The sequence below is a fragment of the Micromys minutus genome (genome assembly GCF_963924665.1).
Source record: "Micromys minutus genome assembly, chromosome: 21".
NCBI classification, from domain to species: Eukaryota; Metazoa; Chordata; class Mammalia; order Rodentia; family Muridae; genus Micromys; species Micromys minutus.
In genome coordinates, this window is record NC_137956.1 from 33,318,966 (window position 1) to 33,339,811 (window position 20,846).

At 45.8% G+C, this 20,846-nt stretch overlaps 1 protein-coding gene across 2 annotated transcripts in view; it reads right to left on the bottom strand.

Annotated features, from left to right (window-relative positions):
• EPHB1 (EPH receptor B1) overlaps positions 1-20,846 on the bottom strand; it is a gene marked incomplete at its 5' end in the record, with an annotated part of 415,761 nt that overhangs the window by 101,082 nt on the left and 293,833 nt on the right. For both annotated transcript variants that reach the window (XM_080934568.1, XM_080934567.1), the window contains one exon: positions 15,147-15,482. In XM_080934568.1, coding sequence (XP_080790694.1) covers positions 15,147-15,482 — 336 coding nt within the window. The remainder of the gene's footprint in view (positions 1-15,146; positions 15,483-20,846) is intronic.

Here is a 20,846-nt window from a genome sequence, read left to right on the forward strand (position 1 = left end):
AGCCCATAGCACCAGAAGGTACTGTAGGCTGAAAGGAGAGTTGTCTTTCCCAGCTGTGGGTTCTTTGTGCTCTGGTTCTGGACAGGCAGGAAGTACAGTACTGTGACAGTGGCAAGAATATTTGGAGGACGGAGGTAACCAACCACTTTCCAGTTGGAATTGAAGGCCACTCTTCAGGTGGGAACATACACCTGCCACTGTAAAGGGCCGAAATGAAAGCCTATGCACGGGGAGGTCAGACCCTAGGGAGAGTATAGTACTGATGATTTGCTAAAGTTGTTTTAGCCAGAACTGACTTCTAAGTGTTTCTGTTTCTACCCATAGACAAACGCTGCTCTCGGCCTGCTCAGGCATGTTTTTGGCAGGGCGACAGTTAATGCAGAGACTCATAACTGGACAAAAATACTGAAAAAAGTGAGTGTTGAGTGTTCAGCTCTAACTGGGACTAGAACACTACCATCCAAGGCCCAGGGAATGTAGAAAGGAAGTCAGAAAGATTCCTAAGAGCTGGAGAGAGGAGAATAATGCTCTGAAATACCGCCATATTGATGTGAGATGGCCAGGTATACAGACTATGCAGAAGGTAAAGCTACACCTACACACACACACACACACACACACGTACATACACACACACATACATACACACACACATACACACACACATACATACACACACACATACACACATACACACACATACATACACACACACATACACATACACACACATACATACACACACATACATACACACATACATACACATACACACACATACATACATACATACACATACATACACACACATACACACACATACACATACATACACACACACACACACACACACACACACACACACAAAGAATAATGATTCTGTGGATATTCATATACCAGTTTCTGTGTGGCATATGCTTGCTTTCTCTTGAGGATAAACCTAGGACTGAATTGCTGGAGCACTCAGGGATACCAGCATGCTATCCTCTGTCTAGAATAGCATCGCCCAGCCCAATGGGAAGAATATTTGGGAGGCTGAGGGTAGCCAACGGTCCTTAGACTCCCACCCCGATGGTCCTAGAGCTTTCCTTGTATTCTACAGAACACAGCTGTGAAGACAGATGAAATGAGGAATAAAAACAGCCCGGGGCCCTGCCCAGTGCATCAGAAATGAACAGAAATGAAGAAGGGCTGTACATAGGACCCTTTAATGCTGCTGAGGGACAGGCTCCTCCTCTAGCTTGGCCTTCCTGAATTAACCCGAGGCCTCAGCCTCACATTATGAATTTTCTGAATGTTCTGAGGCTGTACCATGTGTGGTCTACTACTCCCATCAGGCTGAGCATTTGGCAACCACCTACAACTGTCTTCCAGGGACTACTGCTGCTCACACGTCCAAATCAATCCCTGGGCATAGCTCCCCAAGATAAATGGGAGAGACGCGACCCAGTGGTGGCCTTGGCATTTGTTTCATAAATACCTTTGAGACAATAACTAGGCATATCAACCATGTCTGGGAGGAGGGACTAGGCAAGAAGAGACTTGGATCCAGGAAAGGCACAGAGGGGGCCGGGACAGGGGCTTTCCAGATGTGGAAGAGACACATTCGGGAAGAGGAATGATTTCCCTGTGAAACCCGGAGTCAGTCAGCCGGGATCCCAGGACCGCAGGTGGAGCGATTGCCTGATTCCCGAGAATAAGATAACCTGTAACTCTCCGCAGAGAGCCATACTTAATTCACCCAGCAACATGACCCGAGTGTTCCAGAGGCAAAACCATGGCCTTTCCACAGACCTTGCTACTCTCCTTATGACAGTATATATCCATATACTGTCCCAAATTCATATCTACCTCTGACCCCTGTTACTTCAAACTGCAGTACAGCAAGACTAGCCTTCCGGAAGCTTGACTTCACCTATTACCCTAATACCTGCAAACCTTCGATACCTCTCCACTGGAAAAAGTCCTAATTCCCTCACATTTACAGGTATGACAGGCACTGATCACTGCGGGCTCAGAAACCTGCTTCTCATGTCTAACCGTGACCTGTCTTCATTGTATACTGCTAGCCTTCGAAAGCACTGCCCCTGAGTGCCTTCGCCCATTTCAAAGCCCTCACTGTTCAACAAGCCATTAGAAATGTGCTAGGCCTGGGCATAAGGTCGCTGTTATTTAACTTCCCTGATCTCAGTCATTGAAGTAAGGTCTTTGGGGTAGGAGATGTGGTTTTAGCCACTCTCCACTTAACCACTTGTTCTCACTGCAATGGTTAAGGATCTTCTCCAAAAAGTGTGTGTGTGTGTGTGTGTGTGTGTGTGAGAGAGAGAGAGACAGAGAGAGAGAGAGAGAGAGAGAGAGAGAGAGAGAGAGAGAGAGATTGAAACTGGCTGGTTTTGTGTCAACTTGACACAAGCTGGAGTCATCACAGAGAAAGGAGCCTCAGTTGAGGAAATGCCTCCATGAGATCTGGCTGTAAGGCATTTTCTCAACTAGTGATCAAGAGGGGAGGACCCAGACCATTGTGGGTGGTGCCATTCCAGGGCTGAGTATAAGAAAGCAGGCTGAGCAAGCCAGGGAAACAAGCCAGTAAGGGAAATCCTTCCATGGCCTCTGCATCAGCTCCTGCTTCCTGACCTGCTTGAGTTCCAGTCCTGACTTCCTCTGGTGACGAACAGCAATGTGGAAGTGTAAGATGAATAAACTCTTCCCTCCCAACTTGCTTCTTGGTCATGATGCTTGTACCAGAATAGAAACACTGACTTACACAAATAGTGGGGTATTTCTGTGACAACCTGACTATGTTTTGGGGAGGAGTGTGGAAAGATTTTGGAACTTTGAGCTAGAAGGACCATTGGGATGTTAGGAGCTCTGTGGAATGTTCTGTAGAAGCTTGGAAGATAATGTTGAGAACAGTGCAGAAGATGGAGGCCTGGCTTGTGAAATTTCAGAGGGAAAATTTGAAGACTCTTATCAGGGCTGTTGCTGTTTTGATTGTGAAGATTCTGTGGTTTTGATGAAGAAACTCAGGGGGCTAAGTCAGTCCTCATCTCAGGGGAACTAAGCTGCTGGGAACCTCTGTGAGCACCCTGGGAGCCTTGGGTTAAGTTCTGTGAGTTCCTAGAAAGGTATGAAGACTGAGAGAGGAAGAGGCCCATTGGGAGGGGATGGCTGGCTTCTCCTTCATGGAAAACACATCCACAGAAGGGCAAAAAACCCAACCCCGTATTTGAGATGTCAGTTAAAGAGTCCAGGCACCTTGGTACCGATGTCAAAAAATGGTTTCCACCCTAATGACTTGTGTTTCCAGCGACATTTCCATTCTAGGAAGAAACTCAGCTCAGAGGGTCCTGTCTGGAGAACAGGCTCTTCCTCTGTTTATGAAAACTTATCCCACTGCGCAAATATGCCTGAATTTTACATTAGGAAGCCTGACTCATTAAATACTTTTGCTGCAGTAATACTTCTGGTCAAAGTAGATTAAACAAATAAGCAATTAGTCTGGAGCCTGGGTATGAATATAAAAGCAGAATTAATTATTTCTCTCACTGTTCTCTCCTATTGTGAGCACTGGCTTCATGTTTTATTCTGGGAGTTAACCCTGACACTTCTTTTGAATTCCCTCTCTAACCTGGAATTACCTTGTGTCAGAGGTCGCCGTGGGTGTGTAGCCTTCCTTCCCTGTTGTGAGATATTGGCTGAGCCAGGGAGTAGGTAGGACTCCATGGGGAAAAGAGGGGGCTTCAGAGCTCAGTGAGCTTCTTACCCAGAGACAGAGTCAGAGGCTCTTCCTTCCATTAAAGGTTTGGTTCCAAGCCGAAGTTTGTGTGTGTGTGTGTGTGTGTGTGTGTGTGTACACGCACACTCATGAACACATCTGGAACCTGTGGACAGAGTCTTTTTTAAAAAAAATGGGTTAAATGCAGAAATCTCATGTCTTCTTCTCTGTCTCATGCATGTGAGAGAGATTCTTCACTGAAACCATCCACCTAACTCTGAGAGTTCTCAGACTGTGGTCCCAGATCAGCATCACCTGGGATCTGATAATAACTGCGGACATTTGATTCCCACCCTGGCTGAGCCAGGACCCAGTAATCTGGGTTTAAGGACCCTTCCAGACCTTCACACGAATCCGATGCGTGCTCAGGTTTGGAAACTGCTTATCTACAAATCTGGAAATCAGAAACGTTAAGCTCTGAGAGGACATCCAGGTCATTCAATTTTCTGTCAACTCCTAGAATTTACAGATTAGCTGGCTGAAGGCAGGAGAGAGACAGCGACTTCCTTAAGTCCTCAGCAAGTTAATGCAGAGCCAGAAATAGCCTGGCCTCCTTTCCAGGAGATGCTAGCTGGCCCTCTATCCCGTCCCTACACTCAGGAGGCTCAGCAATTCCACTATCCCTAGAGAATGCCTTGCCCCAGGCTAGGAGGCAGCTAGGCTCCGATCACCCACTGTCTTCAGAAACCCTTATGTTCTCAGAGAGACTGGACTCCCTGCAACTCCTTCTGTCCATGTATGGGAAACATAGCTTCTGAAAGCAGGGATCAATGATCCTGCCACTCATTCTGCTCCTGGTGCCCCCAGATTACCATTCCTCCACATCTCTTTCTTTCTCTACCAAAGGACCTAGAAGGTACCTCAGAAAAAGGAGAATCTTCTGTAGAAATGACAGCAAATGAGTTGTGTGGCCCTTGAGGCATGGGAGGCTGTGGAATTGTGTGTGTCATGGTCGGGGTGGGGAGTTGCTGGTCCTCAGCAGGCATCAGGGTCACTGCCAAGGCACAGAGGGACCATCCAGACCTAAGGTTAGCTGACATGCTCTGTTCAGCTGACTCCTGGAGGACTGCCTGCCTTTTCTGACCCCAGAAAGTTTCACCAGGAAGTCCACCACCCACCCTGGTGGGCCTTGCTGGCCCTGAAGACAACAAAAGATTCATTACAGTGGGTTGTATGTCATGATTCCCCCTAGCTCTCACTCAGATACATTCAGCAGAGCCCCACATAGTGGCTGGGACCCCTTTGCCACCACCTTTCCTCATTGGAGTGGCTTGCTGTGACTGGCTGCCCTCTTACAGCACACTCCATAAGCTTCTCCTTGTGTTCACCATCCCCACAAAGTCCCAGTCTCTTTTCCCTCAACCCTGACTTTTCCATCCTACCAAGGATCACATTCCCACTGGACACTCCAAAGGGGCTGCTCAGAAACCAGGAAGGTCTCCAGCCCCCACTACCTATAGAACTGACAATGTTCTTCCTATACCCATGTTAAGGAAAAGGTCTCTTCAGAGGCACCTCTCCCCTATAGCTCTCTCAGTGTTAGTACTTGGTGATTTTATGCCTGACAACCATACACCCCTCAGGGGCAGGACATAGGGTGTATCCTTCCTGCCTCTCTTATATACTTCTCAGAATACCCTACATCCTCAGTAGAAGTGCCACACATCTAGACCACAATTGTGCAGGTCTTGAGATATTCATGTACTTCTGTCTTTCCCTCTATCACATCCCCATTCACGGCTGTTTCTGTCTTCTACTCCACCACGAGGAGCCTTGCTCGCCAGACAATCATCCCAATGTCCTCTTAAGTAACTTGGTCTTCATCCCCTCATCTCTACACCTCTCCCATGTGTGCACTTGGACTTTATTTCACCCGGAAGTTATTCCATTTTCAAAATTATACACTAAGTAGTGTACTTCCTCAGCACCATCTCTGATGACCCACTGTAATTCTTCCTGCCTTCATCTGCCCTGATGGTACCAGTTGCACCCATGAAGCCAGCCCTCTTCTGATTCATATAGATTATTATTCTGCTTAGCTGCTGTCTTTTCAGCAGTTAGATTTGAGGTACTCATGCCCTCCGGCATGGGAGTCTTTCTCTTTTCCTACTATGGTAGGAAACAGCTGTCAGTACTCAACCAGACATAGATACATGGTCTCCTTGTAGGTTCTGATGTCCAGGAAGTGTGCTGCCAGGAAGACCATGCAAAAGGACCAGGCAGGCAGGGGGTGGCAGAGCATCTTTGTAAATACATGATTATCTGCCTCAAATGAGCTCTCACTGAGTTCTAGAAACCCAGAGTTCTCTGGTTAGTCCATCCCCCATTCTCTGTAATTGTTCACCAGACAGTCCTCCTCTCCTCAACTCTTCAGGCCCAATACTATCCCCCGCGCTCTTGGCAGCCAACCTTATTTCCCACTTAAGAGAGAAAACCGAAGTCTGAATATCCAATTGCATAAACAATGCTTTGAACAGGTGCTCAAATCCTTCACAATTTTCTCGGTGTAGGACTGAACCTATCTTCTCTAGATGCTGTCCCTGAAGGCTTCTGGAAGCCCCTGGGATCTCTCCTAGGTAGTTTCCAGCCATTCTCATTCTCTGGCTTTGCTTTCTTTGTTCTCAATGTCAGCTGCCTGTGAGACCCCTCAAGGAAAGCTGCTAATTAACTCAGATTAAATTCTCCTCCCAAGGACCTGCAGCCTGTGAGTACACCGTTTGAGGGGCTTCTACAGGCAGTGCTGAGCTCAGTGTTAGCCCTGAGAGCTCTGATCTCCCTGTTAACTGTGGCGTTTCATCACAAAGATTCAAGCCTACCCCAGACCTCACAGCCTTCCTCATAGATACTTCCCTTGCTGTCCCCATCTTTAATCTCAGCACTTGTTCCCACCTACCAGATGAGGGAACAGACACCAAGAGAACTTTGCTGTCCCCCTGTCTCCACCCAGCTCTGTGCATGATGACTTCTTTACAAGCATCCCTGGTTCACATCCTGTAAAGAACAGTGCCATTGGCTTATGCGACAGTGTCTGTGGATGTGATAGAAGGCCGCTCAGGAGACTGAAGACACAGTGCTGAGATATGGGAGTTGCCTGGAGGGATGGGAAAGTCCTACAGAACCCACCAGGAGAATATTAACTCTCTCTCTCTCTCTCTCTCTCTCTCTCTCTCTCTCTCTCTCTCTCTCTCATTCTGTGTGTGTGTGTGTGTGTGTGCGCGCGCACTAACTAAACCACACACACACACACACACACATCTTTTATTATTCATCCAAGGACTCATTATGCCTTCCATGTGGCTAGCAAAGTTTAAGGAAGGACTAAGTCACACTAGGATTTTTTATGGGGCAGATACATCACAGAGAGTATAATTGGACCCTTGCTTTGTCCTTATGTCCTAGAAGAAAAGAAAGAAAAAAAGGGGAGAAAGGAAAATGCATGCTTCAAAACTTTAGGGATCAATGTTATAGCTACCATCCTGCAGTTAAGCAGACACTGATCCCATAGCCTGGGGTGCTGACAGATCCCCCCATTTCCCTACAAAATATTTGTGGTCCAGCTTCCCCTTTATTTACCCAGAACACTTGCTGTGCCTTTTCCCCCTGTCTTTCACATCCGCTCTGAGAAGATGTTAATTTTCTGAAATTAAACACTTAGCTTGATTACTGTTTTGTTAATTGCTGCATTCAAAAACCCCTCGTGCTCCTGCCTGCTTAACATGGATGGCGCTGTGAAAATGACAGGCAGGGGGCAGGGACGCAGGTGGACAGACAACAGCACTGGAATGCTAGCCCAGCTAGACACCATCGTGCCTGCCAGTGGTTCCCAGCCAGTGGGGAGCAGGGTGAACAGGCCAGGTCATAGTCAAGGGGCTCCCACGGGGTCACTTTGGCAGGCTACAGTACATAAGAAGCCCCACACCTCATCAGTACTTGGAGGAATTATAAACTTAATTATGAATAAAATGCCTTATAAAGAAACCACTGAAAGAGCTGAAGCTAAGACTTGGTGATGTCAGAAAGTGATTTTGGAGGACTGAAGTGTTCATTAATCTATTGGCATTTGTGGGATGCTGTCTGTGTTTTAAGCATCAAGTTAGACACAAGCTTCAGGAGTCCATACGATAAGGTCCAGGCTGTGCTCTTCAGGAAAGTTAGCTCATGGCGGGGCTTTCCACTGGAATGGTGTGGTGCTTTGGATGAGAACGCCCCCACCTCCCACCCCCAGCAGGCTTATAGATTTGAATGTTTGATCCCTGGTTGGTGAAATTGTTGAGAAGGATTAGGAGGTATGGCCTCATTGGAGGAGATATGTAACTTGGGGATGGGCTTGGAGTCTTTTAACAACCCATTACATTCCCAGGTAGCTCTCTCTCTGCCTAGTGCTTGTAGATCAGGATGCAATCTCTCAACTACTAATCCGGGACCTTTCCTGCCTGTCAGCTGTCATGTTCCCTGCTGCGATGATCAGGAGGTCCCAACTTTCTGGAATTCTGTGCCCCCATTAAACAATTTCTTTTGTAAGTTGCCTTGGTTATGGTATTGCTTCAAACTATAGAAAAGCCAGGCAGAAGTTATGTGGACTTGTATGGGGAGCTCTCTCCACGCTTCTGCCTTTCTTCACTAAGATCACAATGCCAATAGTAGCTGTTTTATACACCATCTTCTATTTCTTCTGCAGCTGAGGATTCTAACAATCTCACGTGGACTTTGCACCATCACACTGTCAACGGCACCGCTATCACCACCCAAGCCATACAGTCACAGCACTTGATCCCAAAATGGAGAAAGATGAACAGACAAGTCCCCAGGTTTCTCGTGACACCCTAGTCACTGAGCAGTGATCCACAGTGGAACCATTCTCAGCCCTCAGCACCACTGGCTACAACTCAGTACCAGAAATAAAGATTTCTGACACCTAGTCTTTGAGTGGCCTACTCAGCATGGAGATCAAACTATTCCAGTAAGCCAACAAACCGTAAAATATCCCATCCAGCAGGGTCACTGGAGAGCTACTGTAACCAGAAACTGAAGTGCTTTCTGGAATTTGCATGTTTTTATATCCTAACTCTCAAGCAGGGACCGAGAACCCAGTTGAGGAGCTCAGACCCTCAAGTTACAGCAGAACCACCAATCTACTTCTGGTTGTCCCAGGCCTCTCAGACTGGTCTTCGTGGGTGATGTGGACTCCTACAAGCTCCATGAAGACATGGATCTTTGCCTGTTTACTTTCCTGCTATGTTCCATGTGTCTAGATGGTGCATGATCGACAGAGGGCATCAGCGCAGTTGCTGAGGAATGAATGGTGGAGAATGGGTAAGACCTGAGTGAGTATTGAGCCAACACCAGGTAACTGTCACAAAGTCTGTTAAGCGATTATATTTCCAAAGGTCACGTGTTCAAATAGACCAACCAGCCCCCTTGGACAGGAGGCTGAATCTCCTTCTGTCCTTCTGGTCACAGCATTATCCTAAGCCTCAATTTTTCTAGGTTCTTTTAGGAGCCACAGTAAAGAAAGATACCTGGTCATCTGGCTGATCTAGACAAACTTCCAAGACACATCCAGTTGCTTTCCCACTCCAGCCTAACACATGTGTGAGTTGTTCTCTGTGGGGACTAAAGCCAAAGCTCATGTGCCTAGTACTCTGTGGCTCTTTTCCAAGGAAGTTGGTAGTAGGTGAGAAAGCCTAGTTTTCCTCAGAGCTCTCTATGCAGAGGAAAACCCCAAAGCTGCAGAAGGTGAACACCCACAACCTGGGTCAACTAGCTGGGCCGCCTGCTGACCTGACCCCCCACTGACAACAGGCCAGTGTCTGCCACTGGCCTTTGTGAGGTCAACCGCTTTCCCAGGCCAACTGCAAGTTTCTACTCAATGGCAGGACTTAAGAAACAATCGGACTGTTCCTGGAGTCAGCAGCAGCAGCAGCAGCAGCAGCAGCAACAACAACAACAACAACAACAACAACAACAGCAATAAAATGAACTACAAAATTGAATTAAGAACAGTGAAAATTTGGTTTTGGTTAAGTTAAAAAAAAAACTTTTCCTTTATTTACTTCTTTCAAGGTTTTCTTTAAAGTCATTCCGGTGTTTTTAAAGCCCCGACTCAATCTTTTCTCCACTCTAGAGCAATTCTCATCCACTCTTTCCCAATGAGACCAGCCTTTAAAAATGAACTGATTCCAGCATATGGGATCTTAGTGCTCTACATTTTCACAGGCAGCGTGTAATATTGTTTTAATATTTAATTTTGAGATTTACATAATATCTTTCCTCCAAAGAGCTCGATATATTGCAATATCATAAATTCCTTTTCATATTCAAAGATTATTCCTTATACATGCAAATACTATATTTAACCAAGGAATAATGTAAATTAGGTGATAGAGTCAGAGGCATTGATGTTCTAGGTAATTCTTTTGTAGGAAAATCGGTGCTTCTGAGTGATTTTAATTGCCCACAAACTTCAAAGATGCCTTGAAAATGGACAAACTGTAGGGGCTTATGACTGTTAACAGAAACAGCACTTTACACCACTCTAAATAATAGATTGTGTCTGTGTTGTTGAATGGAATTTCACATGCAGCATCCCAGCAGACCATACATGAATTGTACGCAATAGAAATGTCGCCTACAAGTCCAGCTGATAGGATCACCTGAGTAAGGAAGGCAGTGTCTCTTCTCCATACGCATAGTTTGTATAAAACAAACAAACAAACAAAAAAAAAAAAAAAAACAAAAGGGCAAAGGGTGCTTCTGAGAGGCAAGTCAGTCCTGAGCTGGGCACGGATGAGTCTCCCCTCCCCCATTATCAGTTCACTGATGCAGACTTGGTCCCTTCCTTTCTGATGCTTATTCTAGTCAACCCAGGGCACCCAATCTACGCCATGGGTAGATGGATACAGACTGCATCAATCCCAAACCAAGAGACTCAGAAGCCTCAGAAGGAAACATGTGAGGAAGGAACATCCAGCAATTTGATCAGGACATATTCCCAGAAATGATGCTAATCTCCCAGCCCCTGGTGGGATTTAGAGGGGATTTTCAGTCTTCTGTCTCATTTGCTTATCACTAGGCACTAGGAAGCAGGTAATCCTGGTTTTCATTTCACAGGTGAAAGCCGAGGGGTATTGACTGTAAGATGAATTTGCATGAATCATGAGGTGCAGAGAAGGAATCCAACCCAGGACCCAGTTCCGTGAACCCAGAAGGTAAGGAAGATGGAAACTCAACAACATAGCTCATGGTAAGGCTTTGCTAAATCAGATTTGCCTCCAGAATGAGAGGATATCAGCCATAGCCAGTAGGCCAAATCCAGAATTGGATTTGCTTTCTAATCAGTTGTCAACATTTTAGATCCATATTTCGGGCTTATAAAATCAGACAGGGTCAGGAAAGTCAACACTTGCTGGAACAGGGTGATGGCTTTATCTGTGTCCTGAAGTTCCCTGAAGTCTCCACCAGTCCAGACTTCCCTTCACCTACCCCAGCTGAATTTTCTCCTCTATTCTCTGGTTTTCAGGCTTGGAAAAGCTCCAATCAGGCCTTGGTGAGAGTCATCTCCCCACTTTCAAGATCTCTGCGGCTCCTTTCCCTGATTCTGATGCTCTGGGTCTAGCCAGCAGAAGGAGACATGAAGTTTATCATTCCCTTAATTCTCAATGACAGGCAGATAATCCAGCCATGGGAAAAATCTGAGGTCAGGGGCCAGAAAGTGACTGTGGGGTTTGTGATGATAACAGCCTCACTGCAGATTGTTTGGCCATGAGAACAGAGAGAGTTTTGCCTGACCCAGTCTACTTTAAAGTCACAGCAGCTATATTCAGTGAGAGGGTACATTCCTCCAGGCCTCACATAAATCTGAGCTTGCATAATTCATGACCAACACTGACCAAAGATGATGGACATTTTCTGACAGCTAAAGTGGCCAGCTATATGGCAATAGCTTAGAGAGAGTTTATAGGTTACATGTCCCACCATAATGTGATTTTTCATGGGTTTGAGGATTAAAATGGTCACAAACCTGAGTTTGAAATTTGTGAACACTATTTTCTGGTAGATAGATGTTGAGAAAATTCAAGAACACTCCAAACCCAGTTTCTTCATCTGAGCCACACCTCTGCAGAGAGCTTTCTAAGGGTGCTCAGAGGTAGCAGAACATTTTTGCTTCTGACTGCATCCTGGGTGACAGTCACCTCCTGATATTAGTCAAGGGAAGCAAGGTCCTGGAATGTCATGATTAGGATTTTAATGGAAGACAAAGACTGAATTATGGTTGCCCTGTGTCTAAGGGGAGAAATACAGGTCCTACACTCGGTGGTGCATAAGATGATTATATAATTTCATTCCTTGGGAACCACAAAACTCTACTGTTTGTGAACCATTAAATGGGAAGACCAAAGGAGCTGTATCCTGTTAGGATAAGATGTAGGAAGGTTGAAACCAAGAGGTAAGGTCTTGGTAAGTCCCAATATACCTTTCTATCTTAAATTCTCCAAATCCCTACAACCCCCTGCTTCCTTATCTTAAAGGTGGGTTATTATTGCATAATTATGAGGATTAAATGCGGCTACACATTTCTCCATTCTTTGTGAACGTGAAAAAAAGTACACACATGGGGTGTCCATGGTAACCTTTACTTTGCTTCTCCATGAGGGCCCAGCCAATAGTATGCAGAGACCACAGTTCAAGTAATTGCTGGTTCAGGTAATAATTAGAGATTAAGTTACTGATTGATTTCAGGACTTCTCTTGGTCAGAATTTCATCCTGTCATCTGCTTAGGACAGTGGTGGCCACAGACACATGAATGACACCATGAAGTCAGGGGAGGAAGGCTAACCTGCCAATCTCCAGCACTGTAAGAGCTCAATGATGTCCTGAGAAAAGTTGACATGCCATGACTTCCGGTTACACACTGCTCTCCCCACTTCATTCCTGACGTCGGACTTTTCAGAATACCTACTGTTTAGTTTCTTAACTATGCTGAAATGCATAGCTTTTGTTCACATTTCTAAACTGTTCTCACAAAAGCATGAGCTCGAGTGTTTGTTTTGGTCATTCTCATATTTTAAAAAAATATATAAAAAAAAAAGAGAGAAAACAATGCTGTTGACCAACAATGACTTGAACTCATATGTGTGATCACTAACTTAGTGTTACAAACACTATTCCTCGGTATCCCACAACCCACAGACAAGGTGCCACTAGCCAACTTGATATTTACTTTATAAGAACCACATACTGCCAAGAAGCTATTGTATTGCTCTCTGGCCAATTATAAACTTTGTGATAGCAAAGTTTCATAATTATCAGAGAAGAATTATACAGTGGAAGGCTATCATGGAGTCTAAAACAATGAGAAGGTTAGGAATAGAGGATCCGTGAGAGAACCAAGGGCGTGAGAAATGCGTTTGCACAGGTGCAAACAAGTGTGGGTAAAAGTAAATATTTTGAGTGTTGGGGATGCAGGGTGGCTTTGAGAAGCCCTGGTCCCTCTGCTCACTGAAGCCTTGGAAGGTGCAGATGGCAATACGAGCAGATGGGCAGGTTCGGGAATAGCAGAGTAAAGGGAGGGAGGGGAAGAAATGAAAGCTGATAAAAGTGGCAGGTTTGTTCGCACATGCTTAGAGAGGGAGAAAAGACAGCCAAGCCCAGAGTAACATGACAGCCTGGCAGAATTGTTATTCCCAGAAGCTGGGACACTAAAATATTTCAGCCAGTTTTCTGCCTTAACTCTCCAAGGGAAACACTTGCTAACAAAGACTGCCCATGTTACATGCGCAACAGAATGCAAGAATTGCCATTCTATTTTCTTTGGGTTAGACAGACTCTTCAACAACCTTTATCTCCATGGCACCGGGCTGTGGTCACCAGCTGGAGGATTCTACACTTCCACTCTTATTTTCTCACTATACAGGGATGCATGTAAACACGTGATCAGGCACATACATACAAACATACCACACGAACCTGCACACACACACACAGACACACACACACACACACACACACACACAGTGACAGCACAGCCATCTGGACAGCCATGTTTTCCCGTAACACTTTTTTTTTCTTCTCAGTTCTGACAGCTTTAACCCAAGAATCATCTGCCATCAAAAGTGCCTGATATTAAAAGAGGCGGAACAAGTCTGAGATTGGGATGTTTAGAGCAGGAAAGGATGGAGAAAGAAGAAGGTCAAAAGGGGGAAACAGAACAGGAAAGCAAGCTAGGAAAGATACTCAGTTTCTGCTTTTCTGTTAGCGAGTTATCCTAATAGATTTTTTTTTATTAAAAGACCTATAATTGCAAATAAGATCCTAGTCCACTCAGATGACTCGCATCACCTGTGAATGTGATATTCCATCCCTCTGAGTCTTGCTCACTCACACAGAGGACAAGCATTTCTTTCTCTTTAATTACGTATTATTTACTGCCAGTGTAAAGCACACTATGGCTAGGGCTCTGCGCTTTAGGTTTGTTCCCTGTAAATACTTCCATTAATGAGTTTCATGGGAGGAGCAATTGTAGCCAAGTATCACTGTATATCTCCTAGCATCCGATCTACAGCACGGTATAGAGTGGATACTAAATAACTGTCTCTTAATAATGAATGAGCAAATGAATGAGTTAGCGCATGAATGGACTGTTTAAACGGATATAAAAGGAAATGGATTGCTCTACGAGGTGTAAAAGGCAGTAATGGGGAAAGATGGGAAGTGTGAGAAATGAACACAGAGACAGAAAGGTGTGTTCTGATCTATGCTCACTGCGGAGATACGCAGGGTCCTAGGCACCTTCTGTGATTGCCTGTCCTAGAACTCTGTGGCACTACAACATGCATCTGGGAAGGCTAAAATCTTGAGAAACAGAGCTTAACTGAAAACGAAGTTTGTTTCATGGGGTTTTCTATGAAGTCACCATTGTTATTCTTGTTCTCAAACATTTGTAACACCATTACCACTCACCCCTCTCTCTACCCACCCACCCATCTTTCTATCTGTTCCTGCATCTAACTCACCCAGCCATCCATTCTCTTTCCATTCACGAATCCATACACACATCTATCTAATCAGCATCCCTTGGTCCATTTCTCCAGTAGCACTTATGGAGGCCTGGCTGGATGCAGAATACCAGGTCCCCCTCCAGCTTAGACACACATATTGCTTTGATGCTGGATGCAAGAAAATTACCTAGTTTCCATCTCACTCACAAAGTTGAGAGGGGCCATGTTTCCTCAGCAGCCATAACCATCCATTCCCTGACACCTCTACTCATAGATGAAGGCTTAAAGGCAGGTTGGTATGGTATGATGGGTGTGGCTTTGGTTATGACCCTACCACAGAGACAGACAGACACATAAAAACCTCCAGACTCACCAGCTTGATTTGTGGTGATGTTGACGGAGACATGTTGTGGGGGAAAGGGACTCTTGCTAGAGACTCCATTGATGGCCTGGATGTCAAAAGTGTACGGGGTGTGGGCCCATAGGCTACTGATAGAGACACGACATTCAGTCAAGCCCAGCTGCCTGGGTACAAACTCCACATTGTCATCGCAGCGGGAGCAGCTCCGGCGGTCTGCTCGGCACTTCTTGCAGATGATGTTGTAGGTCACATCGTCTCGCCCACCGGTCTCTCTTGGAGGGTGCCACTCTAGAATGATAGATGTCTCATTCACAATGGAGATGACGTTTCGAGGACCTGATGGTACACCTGCATAGAGACAAAGAAAAGTTCAGTGAGGCTGAGAGAGAGATCCTTGATCGACAAACTCTCTAGGCTACCTCTGGTGCCTACCAAACCTCAACTTAAACACCCTGTTCCTCAAGCACAATGTCCCATGTTTAAATCTATCATAGAGGTAATACAAGGTAGAACAAGATGGTGACCTGTCCCCAGCTCCCCTTTTCTTTATTCCTACTCTGCCTTGCTTTCTTTTGATTGGGTATGCCAAAGGAGAGAAGCATGTACATTTATAGTTAATTTGTGTATCTAAAATAAAACGTGAACATGTATAGTTAATTTGTGTATCTAAAGACAGCTAATGAAATTTCTTACCTTTTCTTCTTTGGAATAGAGTTCAATGATATATAATCAAATCCTCCCCAAATTCCTACAGGTCATGGAATCCTATACAAAATGCCACAGATCTTAGTACATGCATGTGGTTCAAGGCCGTTTCTCTATAGGATAGGCTGCCAGAGAAGCTGCAGATATGAGTAGTCACACTGTACCAAATTGATAACTGTAGACAAAAGGCAGTAAATCTGGGTAGGAGAGGTTTATAGAGCCACCATCTTTGACCCAATGACCCAAAAAAGCCTAAGGGTGTGCTTTGGAGCAGTTAGCTAGCTGCTTTACATGTACCACGTTATTACCTGCCTCTCTCCAAGGAACCAACCAGGATGATGCAGTAATCATCCCAAATGCTTAGGGAGACTAATGCTTCCAGAGAAGTTAGCCATTGGTCATGTGGTCTGCAGAAACCGAAGTCAGAGTGGAGGCCCAAACTTACCTATTTCATGTTCCTAAGCAGAACCATGCTCTTAGCACCTGCTTCCCCCAAACCAAGTATGACTATCCATGATCCAAAACATGGGAATGCCTTGCTATATAACTCTGGAAAACCTAAGCCCTGTAGGAAAGCAAATGTTGCTGAATTAATGGCCACAGTGCCAGCACTTTTAGATTATGTTGGAGAACCTACTTCCCACCAACAGGATTGATCATAGCCTCAAGTACACAAGCCTGAGTCTTGCATATTCTCAATGTTTAACGAATGGAAATGAATCCTGCCTGGAAGCCCCCCTTCTGAAGAGCAGGTCGGCTGGAGCAGCAGCTCCTGGCAGTAATGCATTCAGAATCCACACACGTGACCATCGCCGGCTGAAAGAAGACATGTGTAGAGTGGTTCATGCTAGAGACAGGAATCAATTGCCAGCACACAAAATGAGGGAATAACAACAAGGTCGGAGGGCACCAGGGAAGGATTCCGTGTTGAATCAGTCAACAGCTAGCAGCTAGAGCGGAAAGCAAATAGTAAACCAGATTCTATTAAAACATGAAAGAAAATCAGTACTGTACTATATAAAGCCCATTAGGCCTGAGCTAAAGCATGGTGCTCTTGCACATTTGTGACAGGGTAGAATTCATGAAGCCTTTTTACTGAAGCCTTGCAAATGATGTTTAAGAATTCTCCACCCATCTCTCCAGGGATACACATCCATTCTCCACGAGCTGGCACACAGCACAGGTAGATCACCCGGTCCTGTCTCAGATGTGCTCTTACTGAGCCAGTACAGCCTTGCCGCAGCATACAATCTGTGAAAGCCCAGTTTGGTCCATGCCCGTCTTAAACACCTTTGTTTGCTTCAGGCCAGGGAGGCTCAGTCCACAAGCTCCCATTGATCAATGCCACTACCGCTCACCCCACTTTTAGAGCAAGCCGACTCGCCTCAGCTGCCGCTCCATAAATGCATCCTGTGAGTGGGTGCTCTATGCAAAGGATGGAGTAAATCTTTTCAAAAGATGTCATGCTGGGGCATCCCAGGTGGTTCCAAGGCTGTCTTCCAGAAAGCAGCCTCGGGTAAAAAGGCAGAGGCTTGATCAAGAGAGCAACCATCTAGCCCTCACACTTTGGAATCTCTCTCATGTAGAGATAACCTCTTCCGTTTGAACTTTAGCTTCATCCTGTCTTCTGACTCCAGCTTCTGGATGTCTTTGCTACCTGCAAACCAAACCTTATACCCCAACATCATGCAATACTGCTCTAGCCAAGCCTTTCCAAAATACACCTCTCCGTATCCCTATCCCTCTCCCTCCCTCCCTCTCTCCCTCTCCCCATCCCCTTCCCCTCCTCCCCCCTCCCCCTCTCTCTCAGCTCTCTAGCTACTTCCCTATCCCTCCTATGACTGAGCTCCCTTTTTCCTTTGCTTAACAAATTATGGGATTACAGCTCAGTCCTAGAGTTCCTTGCTTCCTTGACACCTTGATTAGTCACCAGCCAAGCCCTAGAAACCACATCTTTGGAGTCCTTATTGGAGCCAGTCAGGGCCACTTCCTCCTTTCTGTTCTCTCTCCAGACCTCATTGCTTTACCCGGCTCACTGCGAGGGCCTCTCAATTCTCCCACATTTCTTCTTCACCTCTTTTATCCACTTCTACCAGAGTATAAAATCTAAAATGCACACCAGGTCATAGTGTTCCTTGCTCAAAGTACTCTGCCCAAAATGGTCACTCTGCTTTCCACATCGCACAAGCCCGTTCCCTACGGCCTTCTGAGTATCCCATCTCCTCAGACAATTTACCCTCACACAGCAGAGCCTTTTGGAATGTTTCTACAATTTCCTGTGTGCCCTAAAATGTCTTTGCCCTCCTGAGACTGGACATGGTGTTCTTTGTTCTTCTGGAAGTTTTTTCCCCTCCTATCTACTTTGGAAACTCCAGTTCATCCCTAGGGCCCCAGAGTCTGTTTCTTGAAGTTTCCCCAAGGCCTGTCCGTCATGCAGTCCCTACCTGGTCTCCCATAGATTTTTTTTTTTTTAAAGCACCGAACCCAGACTGTACCATTGCACCGTGACAATTGCTCTGTACCATCCTCGCCATACTGCAGCCTCCTGATGAGACTGTTCCCGGTGTGTCTGTAATAGCCAAGACCACATAGCAATGGCTCTATCTCTCTCCAGGATCCATCAGCCATGTACTCTCTTCTCACTTGGGTTCCCTTTCTGTTTTCTCTGTGAATGACCAAAGGTCTCACCTGGTCAGCTTCCCCCTAGTGCATGTCAGATGTTTACATTCTGATTCATAACAGCAGCAAGATTAGCTATGAATTAACAACGGGATAATTTTATGGTTGGGGGGGTGGAGGGGGGTCACCACAACACAAGGAACTGTATTAAAGGGTTGCAGCATTAGGAAGCCTGAGAACGTCTGCTCTACTCAGACACCTTTCTGTGGCAGACAAAGAGACCTCAGACAGACCTTCACTCTACAGCAGCAGTCAAGACCCCCATACAGGTAGCCATAAAGTGGGGAGTGAAGAGTTGGCTTGGACAGTCCTGCCTCATCTGGGGCAGCTCAGGAGACTTGCCTTAGTGGATGCTACTCCCCGTTGCTCCTAGCTGCTCAGAAAGGCTACCCTCAAGAAGGAATTTTCTCCCACATTTATTTAGGAACAACTTTCGCTTGAGATATGGCTACCCCACTCTGAGTCATGTGTGCTTCACAGTGATCATCCCAGTGGGGCACGGATATAGCAGGAGGAAGCCATGGTTATTGAGTTCAGAATTGAATAAACCTGATTATTTTCTCTAAGTAACCTTTACCAGACACCCAGGGCCTTTCCTGAGAGTGGTGTATTGAGATCCAGGAGAAGCCAGCATGTCTGATGTAAATCCTTCCCCAGCCCCTTCACTGGAGTATGTCTCCTTTATTTTACAGAATGCATTCTTATGAAGATGGATCAAGTTTAGGCCACAAGAGTGGCTGGGAATACATTCATTATTCATCCACCCATTCATTCTTTTACTATTGTTGAAAAAAAAAAAAAAGTCCAGCCACTTAGGAGGCCGGGAAAAGTAAGAGACAAAGCAGGCAGACACAGACGTCTGCTCTGATGGAACTGGTATTTATCTCTGGAGAGGGAAATCTGACAGGATAGAAGTAAACCTGGGGATAAATGGAATGGTTTCAGATAAGAATAAGTCTTGTGAAATAAAACAGCCCTGGGGCTCAGCTCCCCAGGACAAGGCTGAGCTCTGCCCTTTATTCCCATGAGGTCTGCTCTGGGGTGGGGTCTGGTGAGCTAGTGCTTTCAGGGCTTGGTCGTTAAACAAGAGTGATGGCAGGTGCCTGAGCTCTGGCATCTTAAGGAGACAAGCGCATTCCTGAAGACAGGCTGCCCAGGCTCTCGTGCCAGGGCAGATCTAGACCGATGGAGAAAATCTCGCTGGAGGAAGGTACAGGGACCATTTTGTAACCATTTAGGTGTTCCTCTTGGATTCGGGGTGGGGGGGAGGCTATTCTTTGCCAGGACTATTCTTTCAGAATTTAAGCTACCAGCAGCATACCCAGGAAAGAAACCTAAATGTTGTAAAGGGGAGCAGAAAGGGGGGTAAAAAGAGAGGAAGAAAGTCTGCTATCTCCATCAGCAAAATCTCCCCAATAACTGCCTGGCCAGGCTCAGCAACACAGTCTCCCTGTCTGAGTTCCCTGCTCTCACGGCTGCTCCCTCGTTTTTCTTAATTACATACAGACAGGCTTTCTGAAGCCTGTCTGATCTGTTGCCACGGTTACTACTGATGAACATATTCTGTTTAAAAGGCTAGGGGAATTCAGTCATTGGAAAGAATAGGAAAAGTGTTGAGCTGTGATTTTTCTACTTGGGTAAGAAAAGAGCATGGTGGGTCCTGAGTTATGAGGTTGGGTCTCTAATGTCTTACAGGATGTGCCCAAGGAATTGGCTGAGCCACATGGAACACGGGTGTCATGGGGACCTAAAAGAGTTAAACTGGGTCCTTCTAGAGTCACCAGACCAGCCAAAGTGTTGTAATTTTGCGACAGATTCTCCCTGTTTCTTATTGTGATTTTGGTCTTTATTTGTTTAAGAATGAAAAGCCAATGTGGGTGGCAGAAAGCAAGTGAGTTTATTTGTAGCCATCAAGCTGGAAATGAGAGTACACTTGAGTAATCAAAAGGAAAATGTGCTGAAGACAGGTAAGGCCGAAAGCCAGTTCCTTTATCAGGAATCTTAATAACCTCCTAGTCTCAGAACTTTAAAATGAATTCCAGGCTCATACAAGGAATAAAGAAGCTAGGTCTCAGTAATGTACACTGTTGTAGCTGGTCTGCATCTTTAGATATCTCCCCACGAGGTTTCCTGAGGATGCAAGGAGTGAGATGACACTGCCCTTGAGATCCCACATGCAACCTAGCATGAGCCTCCCTGCATCAGGACAGAAAGGGTCCCGGCCACTCAATGCATGATCCTGGTAGAACCTGCTAAAGCAACTGTGTTTTCCTGCAGAAAGGTGAGCATGTGCCCAGTACATGACTATTCACACAGTGAGTGAACTCC